This window comes from Helianthus annuus, chromosome 1, assembly GCF_002127325.2.
Source record: "Helianthus annuus cultivar XRQ/B chromosome 1, HanXRQr2.0-SUNRISE, whole genome shotgun sequence".
Taxonomy (NCBI): domain Eukaryota; kingdom Viridiplantae; phylum Streptophyta; class Magnoliopsida; order Asterales; family Asteraceae; genus Helianthus; species Helianthus annuus.
This window is the reverse complement of record NC_035433.2, coordinates 147,257,781-147,279,191: the sequence shown is the minus strand read 5'-3', so window position 1 is coordinate 147,279,191 and position 21,411 is coordinate 147,257,781. Positions and strand designations below refer to the sequence as shown.

At 38.7% G+C, this 21,411-nt stretch overlaps 4 protein-coding genes across 4 annotated transcripts; all 4 read right to left on the bottom strand.

Annotated features, from left to right (window-relative positions):
• Positions 1-776: 776 nt before the first annotated feature.
• On the bottom strand, positions 777-5,426 carry LOC110940975 (DUF724 domain-containing protein 2). The gene is made up of 6 exons (XM_022182553.2): positions 4,780-5,426; positions 3,491-3,634; positions 3,308-3,362; positions 2,553-2,635; positions 2,380-2,476; positions 777-1,453 (listed from the first exon to the last, which is right to left on the bottom strand). The coding sequence occupies exons 1-6, from the start codon at positions 5,317-5,319 to the stop codon at positions 846-848; spliced, it is 1,527 nt and encodes a 508-aa protein (XP_022038245.2). The 5' UTR covers positions 5,320-5,426; the 3' UTR covers positions 777-845.
• A 1,852-nt stretch (positions 5,427-7,278) lies between these two features.
• On the bottom strand, positions 7,279-9,834 carry LOC110883906 (RAN GTPase-activating protein 1). Its single transcript, XM_022131571.2, has 4 exons — positions 9,717-9,834; positions 9,534-9,633; positions 9,267-9,439; positions 7,279-9,190 (listed from the first exon to the last, which is right to left on the bottom strand). The coding sequence occupies exons 1-4, from the start codon at positions 9,738-9,740 to the stop codon at positions 7,451-7,453; spliced, it is 2,037 nt and encodes a 678-aa protein (XP_021987263.1). The 5' UTR covers positions 9,741-9,834; the 3' UTR covers positions 7,279-7,450.
• Positions 9,835-18,180: 8,346 nt separating this feature from the next.
• On the bottom strand, positions 18,181-20,045 carry LOC110883895 (RAN GTPase-activating protein 1). Its single transcript, XM_022131565.2, has one exon. It carries the CDS (start codon positions 20,014-20,016, stop codon positions 18,343-18,345), a length of 1,674 nt encoding a protein of 557 aa, XP_021987257.2. The 5' UTR covers positions 20,017-20,045; the 3' UTR covers positions 18,181-18,342.
• Positions 20,046-20,404: 359 nt separating this feature from the next.
• Positions 20,405-21,331, bottom strand: LOC118481095. The gene is made up of 3 exons (XM_035976203.1): positions 20,961-21,331; positions 20,609-20,651; positions 20,405-20,524 (listed from the first exon to the last, which is right to left on the bottom strand). Exons 1-3 carry the CDS (start codon positions 21,128-21,130, stop codon positions 20,420-20,422), a joined length of 318 nt encoding a protein of 105 aa, XP_035832096.1. The 5' UTR covers positions 21,131-21,331; the 3' UTR covers positions 20,405-20,419.
• Between the last annotated feature and the right edge of the window lie 80 nt (positions 21,332-21,411).

Sequence of the window (21,411 nt, the reverse complement as noted above, 5' to 3'; positions counted from 1 at the left end):
AGTGGTCATATTTGGTCCCTCGTCTTTTTTCTTTTCATTCGGTTGCTACTTAACACGGTATTTGGTGGTCAAATTTAATCTCTCGGTTTTTTACCCTCTCAACTTTCTAATACGTGTTGGTTTAAATTCGACTTCGTCTACGTTTTACATCACGTGAGTCACTCGATGTTAGAAATTTGTGTTTTTATTTTACACTTTACGTTGGTAGCACGGTTTTACGCTCCCCGCACCGCAACGCAGGCTGCTTAAAGACTAGCTTTAATTATATTCCATAATTAATAGGAACATTCTTGATTTTTTATTCTTGTTTCCTGATTTTGTTTTCATATTACACACAGATCAATTCAAAAGCAAAAAAAAATGTAATTAGACCATGTGCAGTGGTATATATAAATAATGCCCCCACCCATGGGCATTGTGCGACACGTGTCATCCCAGTCATCTAAACGGCATCATGGGCGTTTTTCACAAATGGGCCTAGTGGGATAATGCCCAATAATGCCCCATCAATTGATTACTCAATTATTTAAAAAAAATAAAAAAAAAAAATATTACTTGGAATATTATTATTGGGGAAACATAAATGGAGAAAGGATGCAAGGGCGTTTTTTAAATAACGCGCAGGATAATTTTTTGAAAAATAACGCCATCAAACGCCCACGGGGAGGTGCCGGCGTTTTCCGGCGTTTTCGGGCGAGATTCCGAGCAAAAAACGCCCTCTACGTTCGGTCTTAGATGAACAACATTTTTATCACATGTACATAGAAACAGGAGGGTTAATAGTGGCTTGTTTTATTATCAAAAGCAGTTTTCCATCCAAGTACAACACCAAAAGAAGAGCTTTCTTACAAAGGAGTGGCTGCAAGTTTTTCAAAATCAACCTCCAAATCATTTGTTTGCATCCTCATAAGTTCTTCCTCCTTCGCCTTCTGCTTAGTCGCAATCTGCTCCGACTTTGATTGCAACGCGCGTGTCTTCTCTTTTAACTCATCGATCTCTTTCTCCACCATAGACTTCTCGTGTTTGCATGTTTCAATCTCTTTTTCAACTTCTTTAAGCGTATCCTGGTGCCGACACATTTTGGTTTTCAAAGATAGCAATTGGTTTAAACGCCCTCTAACCGGACCCACGTCAAACCCATGAGTTTCCAAGTCGCTTAACGTTTCTAAACTGTTGTTGATTATGTCAACAGGATCATTCGGCTTTAAGTCAGGAAGACGTTGAACAAGATTCCCAAATGTGACGAAATGAGCAATGGCTAAACCCTCACGACAATCCTCGTTCATTTCCTTTAGTGGCGCAAAGTGTGGCTTTTGAGAGTATAACTCAATGATGGCCCACATTGGAGACCGCTTGATAAAAGGCCAATCTTGTTGGTAGTCCGTGGTGGTTCGTGTAGTGGCTTGTTCCAGCGAGTTACCATGGTGGTCAGGAGGACTAAGAGTGGAACTTCCTATATAGACAAATATTAAGAGCCAAAGTGAACATGTAATTTAATCAAGAATGACAAATTCAACTAATTCATGGGAAATCGGGTCAATTTGGGTTAATCCTAAAATAACATTATAAAAAAAATAAAAAAATAATAAAAAAAGAAGATGACAAATTCGACTCGTTTAGGAGAAAACAGGTCAATACAGACTAACGATAAATAAAAATAAATTTGCTGAAAAAGATGACAAATTCAACTCGTTTATGGAAACATGTCAATTTGGGTCAATTCATTTATGTGAAAACGGGTCAATTTGGGTTAACCAAAAGTAAAGTAGTTGTAAAATCGCCAAAAAGATGACAAATTTGACCATTTTATGTGAGAAGGGTCAGTTTGGATTAACACTAAAATAAAAATAAAAATGCTAAAAAAGATTTCAAATCTAACCCGCTTATGAGAAATCGTGTCAGTTTAGGTTAAGCGTAAGTAAAACAAATATACAATTGCTAAATAGACAACAAATTCAACTCATATATATGCTAAAACGGGTCACTTTGGCTTAATCGTAAAATTTAAAAAAAAATGCTAAAAAGACAACAAATGCAACTCATTCATGCTAAAACAGGTCAGATTGGCTTAACTGTAAAATATAAAAAAATATCTTAAACGCTGACAAACCCAACTCATATACGTGAAAACGGTCGATTTGGATCATTCATAGAATAAAAATAAGATGCGAAACTCAACTCATTTATGTGAAAACAGGTCGTTTTGGGTCACTCTTAAATAAAAATAAAACTGAAAAAAAAGATGACAAACTACTCATTTATTTGAAAACAGGTCAATATGGGCAAATCCTAAAATATAAATAAAATTGCTAAAAATATAACACATTCAACTAATTTACGTGAAAAACGTTGGGTTAGTCATGAAATTGTATTAAGTACCTTCTATTAAAGCAGTTGGCTTTTTAGCCACGGACTTTGGTGGTGTTCTCCGCTTCTTTTTCTGATGACTCGTGCCATCCTCCGATTCACGGGTTTGCTGTTAACAACAATGACAAATCAAACTTTTGTGCATAAGTTAAGTCACAATTCATAGTGATAAAATAACCACTTACTGTGACGATTATTTGGTGTTCCACAGGAGGTGAATCTTGATGAGTATCATTAGACACAATAACTTTTGTGTTTCCCTTGCTACCTATACAATATATATTTCATAAAAATATTAAATTATGTTCATCCCCGATTTAAATTATGTAGAGGAGACCATAGTTGTCAATAGCGGCTATAGCTACCGATATAGCGCGCTATGTAGCGAAGCGACCAAGTGTCGCTATTTGGGTCATAGCGACCAATAGCGTGAATAGCGACAATTAGTTTTCTTTTATGTAAATAGCAATTAGATATAGCTATAAAATAGCTGGATTTATAGGTTTTTGTTAAATATACATGTAAAATAGCATATATACCGAAGTATTTTGATATAATATACATATAAAAATTTTCAAAATTCTTTTTCTAGTGTATCGCTATATATAAAATAGCGGTCGCCATTTGTCGTTGTTCGCTATGTAGCATATAGGTCCCTTGTCGCTATTTGTCGCTATTCGCTATTAACAACTATGGAGGAGACAATTTCCTACCACTTACATGGATATTATGTCTTTATCAAATGCGTAAAATTAAATAAAATAAATTTTAGCGAGTCACACGGGGAGAGGTAGCCCAAAGTGGTTTTTTTAATCTATAAAACCTCCTAAACGACTTTATTTGATAAAATTAGTAATAATTAGAACCTAGAAGACAAAATGTGTTTCATGTCAAACAAACCAAACCCAACCGAACTTGAGCCCAATTAGTATTACCACACCTGCCGAAGGTTGGGACCTTTTTCCACATGAACTATCCACAGCAGAATTACTTTCCTGCAAATTTTAAAGACTTAGGTTAGTTTATCTCTCATCGCAAAAAAAAAAAAAAAAAAAAAAAAAAAAAAAAAAAAAAAAAAAACAACAACAACAACTTGGGACTGCAGAAGAGATTTTTAACTCACCGATCTTTCTCGCGAACGACTGTTCTTTTTAGAAGAATGTGAAGGGCCAACGGTTTTAGTTGTTTGAGCTCTTTTAGATGGTGTAATAAAGCGTGAAAGAGCATCGTCTGTAGCATTTTTATCACCTAATAACTGCTCTGGAGTCTGCATTAACATTAAAGAATAAATGATATTCGAATATAGAATTACGTTGACTTGTGATTTATATGGTCAAACAAACCGTTATAATCTTGAATAACTTTGATACATAAGCATAATATATACAAGAGTATTTTGATGTAATATACATATAAAAATTTTCAAAAATCTTTTTCTAGTGTAATCGCTATTTATAAAATAGCCGTCGCTATTCGCTACGTAGCCTATAGGTGCCTTGTCGCTATTCGCTATCGACAACTATGCTTCCCTCTAACGAGCGTTAATTTTGTCTGTTAAGTCCAGTCACGTGCAATGCACGTGAGGGCAATTTGGTCTTTTTCTCTCTTTTGTTTCGCCCTCGTCGTAAACCTTGTCAAGTTCCAATAACCCCAATTCCCATTCCTAATTTCTTCTTGTTCCACGAATTCTCGTTTGCCAGAGTAATCGAGGGTGACATCAGAGCAACCAATTGAGCACAAAAAAAGGAAAAACAGAAAACTTGATTTTGGCGGAGCCGAAATCTCGTCTATATCCAATCAGATCATATGAACAACAACAATCATGGTACCGAAATGGGCTCAATTTGTAAACATAATTCCTTGTATGCTAACTTTCGACACTTTCATAGTCGAACAAACCATTACAATCTATAACAAGTTAAACTTTGACATTTCCATTACCTAATTCCTACTTTGGTATCAACATCACATTAAGGGACTGTTTGTTAACTTCTGAATGGTTAAGTGCTGGACCAGTAAGAGGTTCGTCTGAACCATTAAGAGCCACTACAATGCTTAACCGTTCAGAGGCAAATGTCTGACCAATTCAGATTACTTAACCATTCAGAGTCTGTATAATGCTTAACCATTCAAAGGCACATGTCTGAACCATTCAGACATCTGCTCGCGAAACAAGCAGTCAACCATTAAGTGTTGAACCAGAAGAGGCCCCTAACTAACAAACACTATTCAAACAGAAAATCAGATTAACTTTTGACTTTCATAGTCAAACAAAATTCCAAAAATAGTCAACTTAATCAACATCAACCTAAAAAAAATATACATGCAATGCACCCTAATATCCTTAAACAGACAAAACACCCAAAAATCATATTAACATTTCTAGTAAAAACATCAAAACCATCATGATACCTTCTTGGGTGGGACCATCCAACGAAAGTCAACCCAGTCAACATGAAACCTCAACTTACACCCCTCAAACTCAAACTCCTCAAGAGGATTCTCAAACAAAACAACATACTTCTTCACACCACCCTCATCAACACTCACACTTTTCACCACACCAATCCACCACCCATCTCTATGATAAGCATCCACCACATCACCCACCTCAAACCCCCCACCACCACCACCATCACCCTCCACCACCTCAACAACCTTAACATTATCATCATTGTTCCTACAAACATTACCAGGAGGCAAAGGTCTCACAAACAAAGAGTCAACCACCTCAGTCAACGGCTGGAACACATCATCTTCTTTCAACAATGTATGGTACTTCACTAAGTAGCTGGTTTTGTTGTTCAACTTTTTGGTCTTGTTTTTGGGTGTGTTTTGTTCTAGTATGTTTTGAATGGTGGCTACGTACCATGCACCGTGGAATCCGGGCTCGTTGATGGTTACTTCTACGGTGGATCCTGTTGTGATGGTGGTGGTTGTTGTGTTTGCCATTGTTGAAGTTGAAGGTGTGAAAATGGGTTTGTTGGGATTAGTGTAGCATGGGAAGTTGGATAGAAATGGTAATGAAATTAGGTGTAGATTTGGTTTGATTGCTTTTTGTAGCTTGTGATGGTCTACTGCATGACGTATGTTTTCAAATTTGATATGATTCAACTGAACGAATATTTTTTTGGTATTTATTTTGATTGTATTTGGAAAGAAAGGAACGAGGGGGTTTTTAATAAGAAAAAGTGTAGTCCGGATATTATAGGGGAGATCAAATTTAGAAGGTTTGGTTGGGTTAAAAATAGATTTTTTTTGTAATTATCTCAAATGAGCGGATTGATGTAAATATCCATTGTATATGTTGTAATTTGTTGGCTATTTGCCTGTTTGGGTCGGAGGTCGTCTGATTGTTTGGCCTTTTGCCTGTTTGGGTTAGAGGTTTATTTTTAATGAAGTTTATTTTTCAAAAAAAAAATTATTTTGATTGTATGGCTCTTAAATAGCTATGAATGATTGTAATGTCGGTGTTTTTTTTGATTCTTCTCCCCAAACTTTGATATAATCTCAAAAGTCCCCAAAAATGCCACCATACTTGTAGCCCCTAAAATTTGTCAAATGTGATAACTCACACTTCAACTAATCAAATTTCTAAAGTTTCGACTTTAACCCTCAACTTTGTACAATTGACTTTTTCTACCGCACATTTCTAGCCCCTTAACTTTGTAAATGTTGAAACTTACCCCTTAACTTCACAAGTTTCTACAGTTTTGACTACCTTTTCTTATGTTTCTTCCATGCGATTACTTTTTAAAAATTCTTACACCAATATACAACAACTTTGTACATTTCGATTTTTATAACCGAATCTACTCGACTTCATATCATTCTTTTTAAGTATTTAACCACGTCGGCGTCCCACCGCACCGCTTATTTCTCCCGTGCTTATTTTTATGTACATACCAGTATAAATTCACGTTTCAACGTAATGTTTTTCGGAAACGAGTCAGGTCGAATATAATTTTTCATGCTTATTTTTATCTAAGTTTTCAGCTGGTTTACATTTTGTCGTACGAGTTGCTGCACATTTTGACACTGCTATGTCTTGATGCAAAAGTAATGGTGGTGTAGTGGTTCGGTGGGGCCCCATTAAACGAACCAACCCGGGTTCGATTCTATTTCAAATATATGGTATAAATGCGATTTGCTATACTTTTTGATCCAACCACAATGCTTATATAGGTTTGATGGGGTATGGTATTGGACTCGACCCGAACGGTCAGACATTCCTATTACTTATCCCTTTTATATTAATTATTTATTATTGTTGCTTACTAACCCAACCGCGAGACCCAACGCGATGTAGTTTACACTATTTTGAGTTGGGGACTTGTAGAGATAACCCCTAACTGGGCCTGGCCCATTGAGGTTAGGGGAGGCCCATGTCTCCTGTATAAAGAATTGTTCACCTCATTAATAGGGCACAAGATATGGAGCCGCCACACTTTTGTTGCTGGAAATAAGAGATTCTTCTCTTACCGGCCATCTCTACATCTCCATGTTTCTCTCTTCTCCTCTGAAAGCGGTCTAATCAACCCGACGGTGATTCCGTGTTTCTTCATCTAGTATGCTTAGCTCATAACAAAATGTTTATATCATAACTATGTGTAGTTAAGTGAAAAATATACTTATCCAAATTTCAATTATTTTTCTATTTAGATTGTCAAAACAACGATTCTACATACATAGAAAGAAAAAGCATCTCAATCCGTTCTATATTTTTAATCTAATAGTCAAATTTAAAAGTTTATTCCCATTCACTTTTTTTAAAGTTTTGGTGTACGAAATCCAAACCACCAAAGAAATATACTTCTCTAGTTTGGCTTCAATTAAAAAAAACATACCCAAACAGCAATCAATATGCAGATAATAAAACAAAACTCAAATTAACAAAGAAAACTAGAATTAAAAAAGCACAATCAGGTGCCAGAAACATAAGTAAATCCAAATGCCAATACAAAACAAGGTCATACATCCTTACCTTAACCTAAAAAAAGGATTTACGATTGTCTTCTCGTCTAAATACGTTAAATCATAAGAAATGTAAACTAGATAAACGATCATACCTAAACTGTGACCTCTATTCTTCCTGCTTATCCTCGTCAGCATCCTCGTCCTCATCATCGTACTCTTCTCCTTCAGGGTCATTATCATCCAACAGTCCAAGCATATCAGGTGAATTCTTGAAAATCTCTTTCACGTCTTCAACGCCTTCATCAGATATGTAATTACCATTAATGTTAAGCACCTTAAACCCTGGTTTACCGACAACCGCCTGAGCCAAAACCTTAGCCCCAGCCCTTCTAATCATATTGAAGCTCAAGTCAACTTCAGTCAACCGTGGAAAGTCTTCTTCAAGGGCCTTAGCAATTGTTATAACACCTTCATCCTTCAATTCATTACGTGACAAAAGTATCTTAACTAACGACTCTTTTCTCGCAACGATAAATTCAGCCAAACCAGAAGCTGCTTCTGCGGTAATGTAGTTTCCCGCCAATTCCACAACTTCTAGAAACTTAGCGGAATCTTTGAGAGCGTTAACAAGCGCTAAACTTCCTTCGTTTTCCAACTTTAAGTAACCGAGGTAAATTTCAGTCAAATTAGTGAGTAAAGAAACGGTTTTACTCAAAGCAATCCCGGCTTTTACACCGAACATATTATCACGAAGATCGAGTTTCATCAAACCGGTACATGTGGCAAGTGCTTCTGATAAAGCAATTCCACCTTCAGAACCGACCCAAGTGGACGAACACCTAAAATCCTCCAAGATCGGGGATTTCTTTAAAAGTTCGGAAATCACAATTGCTCCTTCATCGTCAGTCATATTATTATGAAAATGAAGAATTTTTAGTTTCTGTGTGGAAGGAATTAACTCGACCACCGCTTTTGCAGCTTCTTCTGAGATACCGTCGTTCTTTAAATACAACTCCTCGAGGTTACTTTGTGAACTTAAAAGCTCACTAAATGCCCTAACTCCTCTTTCACCCAATGCGTTATCTGAAATGTCCAAATACCGCAAGTCGAAACCTTCAAGGGCTGCTGAGAACATTTTCATAACTTCTAGGGCCTCGTCTTCTGGCCTACCCGCAACAAAATCTGATAAGTCAACTTCGGTGAGTTGACCCTTTAGAGAGACCAAAACAGGAGCAGCAATACGCGCTGCATCCAACCCGAAGCTTCGGTTGCTAAAACATATCTTGGTATACTTGTTTCCAGGTTCTTGTAGCGGTTTTAGCAGGTCTTTAGCTTCATCTGCATCAATGAAGGCTCTTTTTCCTTTGGAAATGTCGAAAACAACTTTTTTGTTTTCTGGTGCAATCGTAATTTCTTGTTTTACTCTGGGGCCTCTCTTTACAGCCTCAATCATTAGCGTACTGGATTGTTTAGCATAAAGTTGAAAAGCAGAACCGCCATCGCCATCTGACTCCTTTTCAAAGTGTTGGTTTGCTGTTTCAAAGGTTGCGGCTTCGATTCTCTTAGCATCTTCTTGGGCTTCTTCCTTGCTTAAAAGACCATACATTCTGGACAAAATGGATGGGATGGTGAGGATTATGGTTATGCGTTCCACAAATATTTGCCTCCTGCCTTGGCTTGGAGGCCACAGCTTAATCGAGTGCAAGCGGTTTTGTGCAGTTGAATCCATGTGGAAAATCTGTAATTGTCTATTTCCATCGTCAACCTTTGTTTCCGATCTTGTATCCGTTTCAAAGACATCATCATCATGCATTTCAGTGGCAGCATCATCAACATCCATTTTAGGGGCATCAACATCATCATCCCTATTCATTTCAGGGACTTCATCTTCATCCATTTTACAATGCTGGCAAGAAATAAATGTCAAAAATTACCCTGATGATTAGATATAAAAGAGTATATATATATATATACATTCATACCTTCATGTTATGGCCTGTTTCCTGTTTTTGGGGTCTGACTTCCATAGTAAGCTCACCAAGTTTTGATATTGTCATCCCCGTATCTTCATCATCAGACTCCTGCAACTTCCTTCTCTTCATGGGTGCAATCTCATTCTGAGCAATTTCAGACGATGATCCGTTTGTTTCTTCAGCTGTAAGTGTGTGTGTGTGTGTTTTTATGAGAAAGAATTTCTTTAATTAAGCACGCATTATCAAAATCAAAACTTTATAATTAATTACTTTAACCTGCTAATATGAGTGTAACATACTCCCTCTCCCTCAGACGTAATTCCCGTATTTTCCGGTGGTTCTTCATGAGTTCATCTATCTTAATTATTAGTTCATCCTAGTAACAAAACAAAACAAAAAAAAATTGAAAAAATCGAATGCTTTTTTTTCCTTGAAAAAAAAAAGAGTATAAGGAATTACCTTGCATATTGCTTCCTTCAACATTTTATAATCTTTATTCAATTTTAGAGTTAATTACTCTTTTTGTCCCTGTTGTTTATCAAAAATAACTATTTCAGCCCATTAGTTTAAAAATTACGATTTCAGTCCCTGTGGTTTCACTTTCGTAACAATTTCAGTCCACCTTGTAACCATTTCAGTCCCCGTACTAACAGAATAAATGGATTGAAATGGTTACGAAAGTGAAACCACAAGGACTGAAATGGTTACGAAAGTTAAACCACAAGGACTGAAATCACAATTTTTAAACTAATGGACTGAAATAGTGATTTTTGACAAACCACAAGAAGGAAAGCGGGCATGGTCGGAGGGGGCATGCACGGATGTTTATCCACAAGAGCCTTCATAGTTTTCTTATCATGTGGCGCGACCCCAGAAGAACAAAGGACCTTAACTGCAGCGGTAAAATGACCATCGGCAACCTTACGTAAACACTGCTTGACATTAGAACTCCCATCCTCGTTTTTTTTTTCCAGACATTTTCTTAAAACCCTCCGGACCCTCCTTCACAGGTTGAGCAAACAAAGACTGAATGAGAATGCCAAACCCCTCACGGTCACCCCATTGGGACAACGCCCGCTGTATACTGAGACATTGACCATTTTTCCTGTTGCCCGACCTCTTATCCTGGCGGCTAACCGGCGTAAATACACGCAAGGTACACCGAGGTAATAGCAGAAGTCGAATCCATGCATCAATCGAATCAGGCATAGCCACCACTTTATCCAAAGCTGTGGTTAAGGCTTGGGCAAACGCCAAGCGGCAACTAAAGGGGATGCTCTTAACAGTTTTAATAGGAAGAGAGAAAACTCGGTCAAGTAGAGCGACATCAACACATACCTCTCCAGATGGAGAAACCTCCGATACGGTATACTGTCTAGGGGCACCCACAATAAAACATATTTCACCCACTTCCGTTGGCACAAACCGAACAACCCGATCTTCATGGTGACACCCCCGCCGGAAAGAATGAAGGCACATGCACTCCCAACATAACCATTGTTCAGACAACCTAAGGGCTTCACAAACAGATGTAAAAAGATTAGGGTCTTCAGCAATGGCACGCCTCAAATTATCTTTCCTATCATCCGAACTAAAATGGTGACGTTTAATATGAGTCATAAGCCTTGGGATCCCCTTAGACCCAGCAACCCCATCGGGGCAACAATGGAACCCCTTGAAGGGGCAAGGCCAAAAAACCATTCGAAATGGCCCAAAAGAAAAAGCGAAATGAGAACAACTTCAACAAGACCCTTAGGCAATGTCTCCAACCCAAAACAAGAAGAAAAAAACGGACCTAGGACTCACACCCGACTGTTCAAAGGCTTTTTGAACCCGGGCTCATTGAAAATTTACTCGGAGCATTTCATCGAACACCTTGCGGGCGCAAACCCCACAAGGAATCGAACACCCCACCTCTCTCCATAATACGAAACGAAATTGGGAAAAAAAAGATCGAAGTGGAATTGAAAAGGAGATTGAAGAAGAAGCTACTGTGAAGAATCGACTAGGAAAATAAAAGATCTATGCAAATATGAAATTTTAAGGGAGGAAAAGTGAATTGAAAAAAAAATCTATGCAAATATGCAAAAAAAAGAAGAAGCTACTTAGATTTACCTTTTTGGTTTCTTCTTCTTTTTTTTTTTGGGTGTTGTTTCCTATTTGTTGTTTTTCTTTCTTGGTTTTTTTTTTATTGTTTGCATTTTGTTGCTTTTTTTTCTTGGTTATTTTAATATAATTATACGCAAATATGATCATTTTATTTTTATACTAAGTTAGAGTTTCGTAAATTACACGAGTTGAATAAATTTATTATTACACACTTAGTAATAAAAAGAAATTAAATGACAAAGGTCGTCCTACAAAGAAACTATTGGAAAAAATAACTATGTTTTTACGTGCTTATTTTTAAGTACATTCCGGTATAGACCAAGTTGACGTGTTTTTTTTTTCTCGATAATGAGTCTGATCAAATATAATAAATATTCGTGTTTATTTTTATGTGCGTTTTCAATTGATCTACATTTTGACATAAATTGTGTTCGGGACGAGTTGGGTCAAATATTTTATGTTATAAATTCGGGTTACTTTAAGTTTTGACGCTGCCGCAACGCGCGGCAGGTCATTATACTAGTATAATCTTAAACACTAATGTCGGTGTTTTTTCTAATTCTTCTCCCCAAACTTTGATATATGCCACCATACTTCTAGCCCCTTAAATTTGTCAAATGTGATAACTCACCCTTCAACTTATCAAATTTCTAAAGTTTCGACTTTAACCCTCAACTTTGTACAATTGACTTTTTCTACCGCACATTTCTAGCCCCTTAACTTTGTAAATGTTCGAAACTTACCCCTTAACTTCACAAGTTTCTACAGTTTTGACTACCTTTTCTTATGTTTCTTCCATGCTATTACTTTTTAAAAATTCTTACACCAATATACAACAACTTCGTACATTTCGATTTTTATAACCAAATCTACTCGACTTCATATTATTCTTTTAAAGTATTTAACCACGTCGGCGTCCCACCGCACTGCTTATTTCTCCCGTGCTTATTTTTATGTACATGCCGGTATAAATTCACGTTTCGACGTAATGTTTTTCGGAAACGAGTCAGGTCGAATATAATTTTTCATGCTTATTTTTATCTAAGTTTTGAGCTGGTTTACATTTTGTCGTACGAGTTGCTGCACATTTTGACACTGCTAAGTCTTGATGCAAAAGTAATGGTGGTGTAGTGGTTCGGTGGGGCCCCATTAAACGAACCAACCCGGGTTCGATTCTATTTCACATATATGGTATAAATGCGATTTGCTATACTTTTTGATCCAACCACAATGCTTATATAAGTTTGATGGGGTATGGTATTGGACTCGACCCGAACGGTCAGACATTCCTGTTACTGATCCCTTTTATATTAATTATTTATTATTGTTGCTTACTAACCCAACCGCGAGGCCCAACGCGATGTAGTTTACACTATTTTGGGTTGGGGACTTGTAGAGATAACCCCTAACTGGGCATGGCCCATTGAAGTTAGGGAGGCCCATGTCTCCTGTATAAAGAATTGTTCACCTCATTAATAGGGCACAATATATGGAGCTGCCACACTTTTGTTGCTGGAAATAAGAGATTTTTCTCTTACCGGCCAACGAGGGGGGACACACCTGTCAAATCGACACACGCGTGTTTCCCTCCTTCCCATCCAAAAACAAGAATGTCAGCGGGCCGTAGCGTAGATCTCCCTTCTAATGGATCAGTCAAGAAGTTCACCGGAGCTTCCTTTTTTGCCGAGATCCCTGCTCGCTTAAGGACATCATACAGCACATCTCGAACTAAATCATGTCGATACTTAAAGCCCGGTAATTCTTTGCAATGTACTGCATGCTCCCCAAAAGAATCCAAGCAACACTTCCGACATACAGGACACGGGTCATCATCCGGGAAAAGGGGTATCATTAAACGGTACTTGAGGATAGCCCGGTATTCCACAGCCGACATACATTGCCCTAAACCTTCGATGGGAACAACAGACAGGAAATCCTGAGCATGGGGGGCTCGCAAGCACTCAAACACGGCTCGCTGGCGAGGGGAAAAGGCAAACTTCTCTTCAACTGTTTTGACGATTTCGCCATATAAGGCATTCGCCAGAATTTTCTGGGCTTTAATGGGGGCGGTGTCTTTAATGTAGAAACCGCCAAGATCAAGATCGGGAAGAGAACTATGCAGATTGTCCAACGCACCCTTGTAATCAGAGTCCAACAGCTCTCCCCCACATTCGCGAAGGATGTGGTCTTGAAGAACCCAAGATTGGGCCCTTGAAGCCACAAAAGCGTAGGAAGAGGCATCCTCAACTGAGCAAATCCCAAGCCCCCCAAAACGTGTCGGGAGGGAAGCTAACCTCCATTGTAGGTCCCCGAAAAAGGCACCCCCATAAACAACAATGTCCTCGGTCGTATTCCGAAGCCCCTTGTCAAAAACAAAGACGGCTTCCCCGACATAAGAAGGCTGACACGTTCTAAGCCCAAACAACAGTTTAGCAACCCCCATACACGAACGAAGCAGAAGGAGTTCGCTCTGAGGGTCCTTAAGGCGTTTGAGGCATCCCATCAGCTCAACCGCACATTTGGCTCTTTTGAGGGCCAACCCACTAATAAACTGCCCATCTCTACTGACAGCACCACCCAAGAGTTTCACACCATGCACCGGCCTACCAATCTCCCGCGGAAATAAACCCTCCTGAATCTTCACCTCGTCGCATGTAGGCCAAAAAACTTCAGTTTTTTTAATGTTGAGAAGGAGGCCCAAGGAGGGGCCCTCCACTCTAATGATGTCTAAAGCCTTGGCAACCTGAGTAGCATCTCCAATAATGGTCCCGTCATCCAGGTACCAGGCGTGAAAAAGAAGCTTACAACGATCTCTGATTCGGAGAACAAGAGGGTGTAAAACAAGGGCAAAAAGAAGAGGCCCTAAAGGATCCCCTTGCTGAACCCCCGTGGAAGACCAAATATAATCATTCCCCACATAAAGCCTAGCTGGTTGCCCGTATAAAAAATCAACCCAAGCAGAGATGGATGGACACATTTTCCTTACCTCATTTAAAAGAGCAGTTCTATCCACAAGGTTAAAGGCATTCGAGAAATCGACGGTAAGCATAGCCAACGACCGGTCCCGGTGGTGCGCATTTAAGAGCCTGTTCGCACTATGAAGAACCGCCTCAGCCCCGTTTGGAACCCCGACCCCAAACTGAAAGTCACCAAGATATTTACCCATATCCTTCCCCACCCCCTTCATCGCTACCTTGGAGACCACTCTCCTCCAGATCGAACCCACTGCAATAGGTCTAATCCCATTATCGGGCTTGAGAAGGGGCGTAAGAGGAGCAGATGCAACAAACTCCGCCAAACTTCTCGGACACCCCCCACGCAAGAAAAGGTTAACCACAGCTGAAATCGCTCTGAGTAGGCTAACCGCAATCACGGACCCTTCACCACAAAGGGCGTCCAAAAGGTGTTGAGCCCTCAAACCATCTCTCCCACATGACGTCCCTTTCGGGAAGGATTTGATACACCCAAGCACACTGTCGGTCTCCGCTACAAGGTGAGGTTCTGACGGAAGGAAAGCGGGCATGGTCGGAGGGGGCATGCACGGATGTTTATCCACAAGAGCCTTCATAGTTTTCTTATCATGTGGCGCGACCCCAGAAGAACAAAGGACCTTAACTGCAGCGGTAAAATGACCATCGGCAACCTTACGTAAACACTGCTTGACATTAGAACTCCCATCCTCGTTTTTTTTTTCCAGACATTTTCTTAAAACCCTCCGGACCCTCCTTCACAGGTTGAGCAAACAAAGACTGAATGAGAATGCCAAACCCCTCACGGTCACCCCATTGGGACAACGCCCGCTGTATACTGAGACATTGACCATTTTTCCTGTTGCCCGACCTCTTATCCTGGCGGCTAACCGGCGTAAATACACGCAAGGTACACCGAGGTAATAGCAGAAGTCGAATCCATGCATCAATCGAATCAGGCATAGCCACCACTTTATCCAAAGCTGTGGTTAAGGCTTGGGCAAACGCCAAGCGGCAACTAAAGGGGATGCTCTTAACAGTTTTAATAGGAAGAGAGAAAACTCGGTCAAGTAGAGCGACATCAACACATACCTCTCCAGATGGAGAAACCTCCGATACGGTACACTGTCTAGGGGCACCCACAATAAAACCCATTTCACCCACTTCCGTTGGCACAAACCGAACAACCCGATCTTCATGGTGACACCCCCGCCGGAAAGAATGAAGGCACATGCACTCCCAACATAACCATTGTTCAGACAACCTAAGGGCTTCACAAACAGATGTAAAAAGATTAGGGTCTTCAGCAATGGCACGCCTCAAATTATCTTTCCTATCATCCGAACTAAAATGGTGACGTTTAATATGAGTCATAAGCCTTGGGATCCCCTTAGACCCAGCAACCCCATCGGGGCAACAATGGAACCCCTTGAAGGGGCAAGGCCAAAAAACCATTCGACATGGCCCAAAAGAAAAAGCGAAATGAGAACAACTTCAACAAGACCCTTAGGCAATGTCTCCAACCCAAAACAAGAAGAAAAAAAACGGACCTAGGACTCACACCCGACTGTTCAAAGGCTTTTTGAACCCGGGCTCATTGAAAATTTACTCGGAGCATTTCATCGAACACCTTGTGGGCGCAAACCCCACAAGGAAACGAACACCCCACCTCTCTCCATAATACGAAACGAAATTGGGAAAAAAAAGATCGAAGTGGAATTGAAAAGGAGATTGAAGAAGAAGCTACTGTGAAGAATCGACTAGGAAAAAAAAAAGATCTATGCAAATATGAAATTTTAAGGGAGGAAAAGTGAATTGAAAAAAAAAATCTATGCAAATATGCAAAAAAAAAAGAAGAAGCTACTTAGATTTACCTTTTTGGTTTCTTCTTCTTTTTTTTTTTTTGGGTTGTTTCCTATTTGTTGTTTTTCTTTCTTGGTTTTTTTTTTATTGTTTGCATTTTGTTGCTTTTTTTTCTTGGTTATTTTAATATAATTATACGCAAATATGATCATTTTATTTTTATACTAAGTTAGAGTTTGGTAAATTACACGAGTTGAATAAATTTATTATTACACACTTAGTAATAAAAAGAAATTAAATGACAAAGGTCGTCCTACAAAGAAACTATTGGAAAAAATAACTATGTTTTTACGTGCTTATTTTTAAGTACATTCCGGTATAGACCAAGTTGACGTGTTTTTTTTTTCTCGATAATGAGTCTGATCAAATATAATAAATATTCGTGTTTATTTTTATGTGCGTTTTCAATTGATCTACATTTTGACATAAATTGTGTTCGGGACGAGTTGGGTCAAATATTTTATGTTATAAATTCGGGTTACTTTAAGTTTTGACGCTGCCGCAACGCGCGACAGGTCATTATACTAGTATAATCTTAAACACTAATGTCGGTGTTTTTTCTAATTCTTCTCCCCAAACTTTGATATATGCCACCATACTTCTAGCCCCTTAAATTTGTCAAATGTGATAACTCACCCTTCAACTTATCAAATTTCTAAAGTTTCGACTTTAACCCTCAACTTTGTACAATTGACTTTTTCTACCGCACATTTCTAGCCCCTTAACTTTGTAAATGTTCGAAACTTACCCCTTAACTTCACAAGTTTCTACAGTTTTGACTACCTTTTCTTATGTTTCTTCCATGCTATTACTTTTTAAAAATTCTTACACCAATATACAACAACTTCGTACATTTCGATTTTTATAACCAAATCTACTCGACTTCATATTATTCTTTTAAAGTATTTAACCACGTCGGCGTCCCACCGCACTGCTTATTTCTCCCGTGCTTATTTTTATGTACATGCCGGTATAAATTCACGTTTCGACGTAATGTTTTTCGGAAACGAGTCAGGTCGAATATAATTTTTCATGCTTATTTTTATCTAAGTTTTGAGCTGGTTTACATTTTGTCGTACGAGTTGCTGCACATTTTGACACTGCTAAGTCTTGATGCAAAAGTAATGGTGGTGTAGTGGTTCGGTGGGGCCCCATTAAACGAACCAACCCGGGTTCGATTCTATTTCACATATATGGTATAAATGCAATTTGCTATACTTTTTGATCCAACCACAATGCTTATATAGGTTTGATGGGGTATGGTATTGGACTCGACCCGAACGGTCGGACATTCCTGTTACTTATCCCTCTTATATTAATTATTTATTATTGTTGCTTACTAACCCAACCGCGAGGCCCAATGCGATGTAGTTTACACTATTTTGGGTTGGGGACTTGTAGAGATAACCCCTAACTGGGCCTGGCCCATTGAGGTTAGGGGAGGCCCATGTCTCCTGTATAAAGAATTGTTCACCGTATTAATAGGGCACAAGATATGGAGCCGCCACACTTTTGTTGCTGGAAATAAGAGATTCTTCTCTTACCGGCCATCTCTACATCTCCATGTTTCTCTCCTCCTCTGAAAGCGGTCTAATCAACCCGACGGTGATTCCGTGTTTCTTCATCTAGTATGCTTAGCTCATAACAAAATGTTTATATCATAACTAGGTGTAGTTAAGTGAAAATATATACTTATCCAAATTTCAATTATTTTTCTATTTAGATGGTCAAAACAACGATTCTACATACATAGAAAGAAAAAGCATCAAAATCCGTTCTATATTTTTAATCTAATAGTAAAATTTAAAAGCTTATTCCCATTCACTTTTTTTATAGTTTTGGTGTACGAAATCCAAACCACCAAAGAAATATACTTCTCTAGTTTGGCTTCAATTATAAAAAACATACACAAACAGCAATTAAAATGCAGATAATAAAACAAAACTCAAATTAACAAAGAAAACTAGAATTCAAAAGGCACAATCAGGTGCCAGAAACATAAGTAAATCCAAATGCCAATACAAAACAAGGTCATACATCCTTACCTTAACCTAAAAAAAGGATTTACGATTGTCTTCTCGTCTAAATACGTTAAATCATAAGAAATGTAAACTAGATAAACGATCATACCTAAACTGTGACCTCTATTCTTCCTGCTTATCCTCGTCAGCATCCTCGTCCTCATCATCGTACTCTTCTCCTTCAGGGTCATTATCATCCAACGGTCCAAGCATATCAGGTGAATTCTTGAAAATCTCTTTCACGTCTTCAACGCCTTCATCAGATATGTAATTACCATTAATGTTAAGCACCTTAAACCCTGGTTTACCGACAACCGCCTGAGCCAAAACCTTAGCCCCAGCCCTTCTAATCATATTGAAGCTCAAGTCAACTTCAGTCAACCGTGGAAAGTCTTCTTCAAGGGCCTTAGCAATTGTTATAACACCTTCATCCTTCAATTCATTACGTGACAAAAGTATCTTAACTAACGACTCTTTTCTCGCAACGATAAATTCAGCCAAACCAGAAGCTGCTTCTGCGGTAATGTAGTTTCCCGCCAATTCCACAACTTCTAGAAACTTAGCGGAATCTTTGAGAGCGTTAACAAGCGCTAAACTTCCTTCGTTTTCCAACTTTAAGTAACCGAGGTAAATTTCAGTCAAATTAGTGAGTAAAGAAACGGTTTTACTCAAAGCAATCCCGGCTTTTACACCGAACATATTATCACGAAGATCGAGTTTCATCAAACCGGTACATGTGGCAAGTGCTTCTGATAAAGCAATTCCACCTTCAGAACCGACCCAAGTGGACGAACACCTAAAATCCTCCAAGATCGGGGATTTCTTTAAAAGTTCGGAAATCACAATTGCTCCTTCATCGTCAGTCATATTATTATGAAAATGAAGAATTTTTAGTTTCTGTGTGGAAGGAATTAACTCGACCACCGCTTTTGCAGCTTCTTCTGAGATACCGTCGTTCTTTAAATACAACTCCTCGAGGTTACTTTGTGAACTTAAAAGCTCACTAAATGCCCTAACTCCTTTTTCACCCAATGCGTTATCTGAAATGTCCAAATACCGCAAGTCGAAACCTTCAAGGGCCGCTGAGAACATTTTCATAACTTCCAGGGCCTCGTCTTCTGGCCTACCCGCAACAAAATCTGATAAGTCAACTTCGGTGAGTTGACCCTTTAGAGAGACCAAAACAGAAGCAGCAATACGCGCTGCATCCAACCCGAAGCTTCGGTTGCTAAAACATATCTTGGTATACTTGTTTCCAGGTTCTTGTAGCGGTTTTAGCAGGTCTTTAGCTTCATCTGCATCAATGAAGGCTCTTTTTCCTTTGGAAATGTCGAAAACAACTTTTTTGTTTTCTGGTGCAATCGTAATTTCTTGTTTTACTCTCGGGCCTCTTTTTACAGCCTCCATCATTAGCGTACTGGATTGTTTAGCATAAAGTTGAAAAGCAGAACCGCCATCGCCATCTGACTCCTTTTCAAAGTGTTGGTTTGCTGTTTCAAAGGTTGCGGCTTCGATTCTCTTAGCATCTTCTTGGGCTTCTTCCTTGCTTAAAAGACCATACATTCTGGACAAAATGGATGGGATGGTGAGGATTATGGTTATGCGTTCCACAAATATTTGCCTCCTGCCTTGGCTTGGAGGCCACAGCTTAATCGAGTGCAAGCGGTTTTGTGCAGTTGAATCCATGTGGAAAATCTGTAATTGTCTATTTCCATCGTCAACCTTTGTTTCCGATCTTGTATCCGTTTCAAAGACATCATCATCATGCATTTCAGTGGCAGCATCATCAACATCCATTTTAGGGGCATCAACATCATCCCTATTCATTTCAGGGACTTCATCTTCATCCATTTGACAATGCTGGCAAGAAATAAATGTCAAAATTTACCCTGATGATTAGATATAAAAAAGTATATATATATTTTTATATATTCATACCTTCATGTTTTGACCTGTTTTCTTTTTTTGGGGTCTGACTTCCATAGTAAGCTCACCAAGTTTTGATATTCTCATCCCCATATCTTCATCATCAGACTCCTGCAACTTCCTTCTCTTCATGGGTGCAATCTCATTCTGAGCAATTTCGGACCATGATCCGTTTGTTTCTTCAGCTGTAAGTGTGTGTGTGTGTGTTTTTATGAGAAAGAATTTCTTTAATTAAGCATGCATTATCAAAATCAAAACTTTATAATTAATTACTTTAACCTGCTAATATGAGTGTAACATACTCCCTCTCCCTCAGACGTAATTCCCGTATTTTCCGGTGGTTCTTCATGAGTTCATCTATCTTAATTATTAGTTCATCCTAGTAACAAAACAAAACAAAAAAAAATTGAAAAAATCGAATGCTTTTTTTTTCCTTGAAAAAAAAAAGAGTATAAGGAATTACCTTGCATATTGCTTCCTTCAACATTTTATAATCTTTATTCAATTTTAGAGTTAATTACTCTTTTTGTCCCTGTTGTTTATCAAAAATAACTATTTCAGCCCATTAGTTTAAAAATTACGATTTCAGTCCCTGTGGTTTCACTTTCGTAACAATTTCAGTCCACCTTGTAACCATTTCAGTCCCCGTACTAACAGAATAAATGGATTGAAATGGTTACGAAAGTGAAACCACAAGGACTGAAATGGTTACGAAAGTTAAACCACAAGGACTGAAATCACAATTTTTAAACTAATGGACTGAAATAGTGATTTTTGACAAACCACAGGGACGAAAACAGTAATTAACTCTCAATTTTATATACCGAATATCCTCAGTAGACCAAATGTCCATAAGCCCTGGAAGAATCCTTCTCCACTTATCAAAATCCTGAGGAATTACCTTCCTCATTTCATCGTATCTGTAATTGATACTTGAAATAATTCCCTTTTGTGAATTCAATATTTTATCCAACTGATTCATCATCTTATTCACAAGTGTGGTGGGTATGGTATGGTATATGGAGAAGATTCATCATCTTGTGAATACCGTATGGTGGTGGTTTGAATTGCCTTTACGGTGGATGGCAAATTAGTGAGTGGGAAACGGTGGTAAGTGGTGGTGAAACAATGGCGGTGGTGACGCTTGGCAAAACATGATAGAATTAATAAAAATGTTGCAGGCTTTTCAGTTTCTCCACGTAAGGCCAGCTGTATTCCAGAAATGATTTATATATTTACCACTAGCTTAGGCCGTGGGGTATGGAG

Excerpts from the sequence above, each read along its gene's own strand:
- LOC110940975 (XM_022182553.2), bottom strand. The coding sequence starts at position 5,319 with ATGGCAAACACAACAACCACCACCATCACAACAGGATCCACCGTAGAA. Across the intron at positions 3,363-3,490 it reads GTCGTTCGCGAGAAAGATCG|GAAAGTAATTCTGCTGTGGA; the intron begins GTGAGTTAAAAA and ends TAAAATTTGCAG. Across the intron at positions 2,477-2,552 it reads AACACCAAATAATCGTCACA|CAAACCCGTGAATCGGAGGA; the intron begins GTAAGTGGTTAT and ends TGTTGTTAACAG.
- LOC110883906 (XM_022131571.2), bottom strand. The coding sequence starts at position 9,740 with ATGTTGAAGGAAGCAATATGCAAG. Across the intron at positions 9,634-9,716 it reads TGAAGGAAGCAATATGCAAG|GATGAACTAATAATTAAGAT; the intron begins GTAATTCCTTAT and ends TTTTGTTACTAG. Across the intron at positions 9,191-9,266 it reads AAACAGGCCATAACATGAAG|CATTGTAAAATGGATGAAGA; the intron begins GTATGAATGTAT and ends ATTTCTTGCCAG.
- LOC118481095 (XM_035976203.1), bottom strand. The coding sequence starts at position 21,130 with ATGATGAATCAGTTGGATAAAATATTGAATTCACAAAAGGGAATTATT. Across the intron at positions 20,652-20,960 it reads GAGGATATTCGGTATATAAA|ATTGAATAAAGATTATAAAA; the intron begins ATTGAGAGTTAA and ends ATTAACTCTAAA. Across the intron at positions 20,525-20,608 it reads TGAAGGAAGCAATATGCAAG|GATGAACTAATAATTAAGAT; the intron begins GTAATTCCTTAT and ends TTTTGTTACTAG.
- LOC110883895 (XM_022131565.2), bottom strand. The coding sequence starts at position 20,016 with ATGGATGTTGATGATGCTGCCACTGAAATGCATGATGATGATGTCTTT.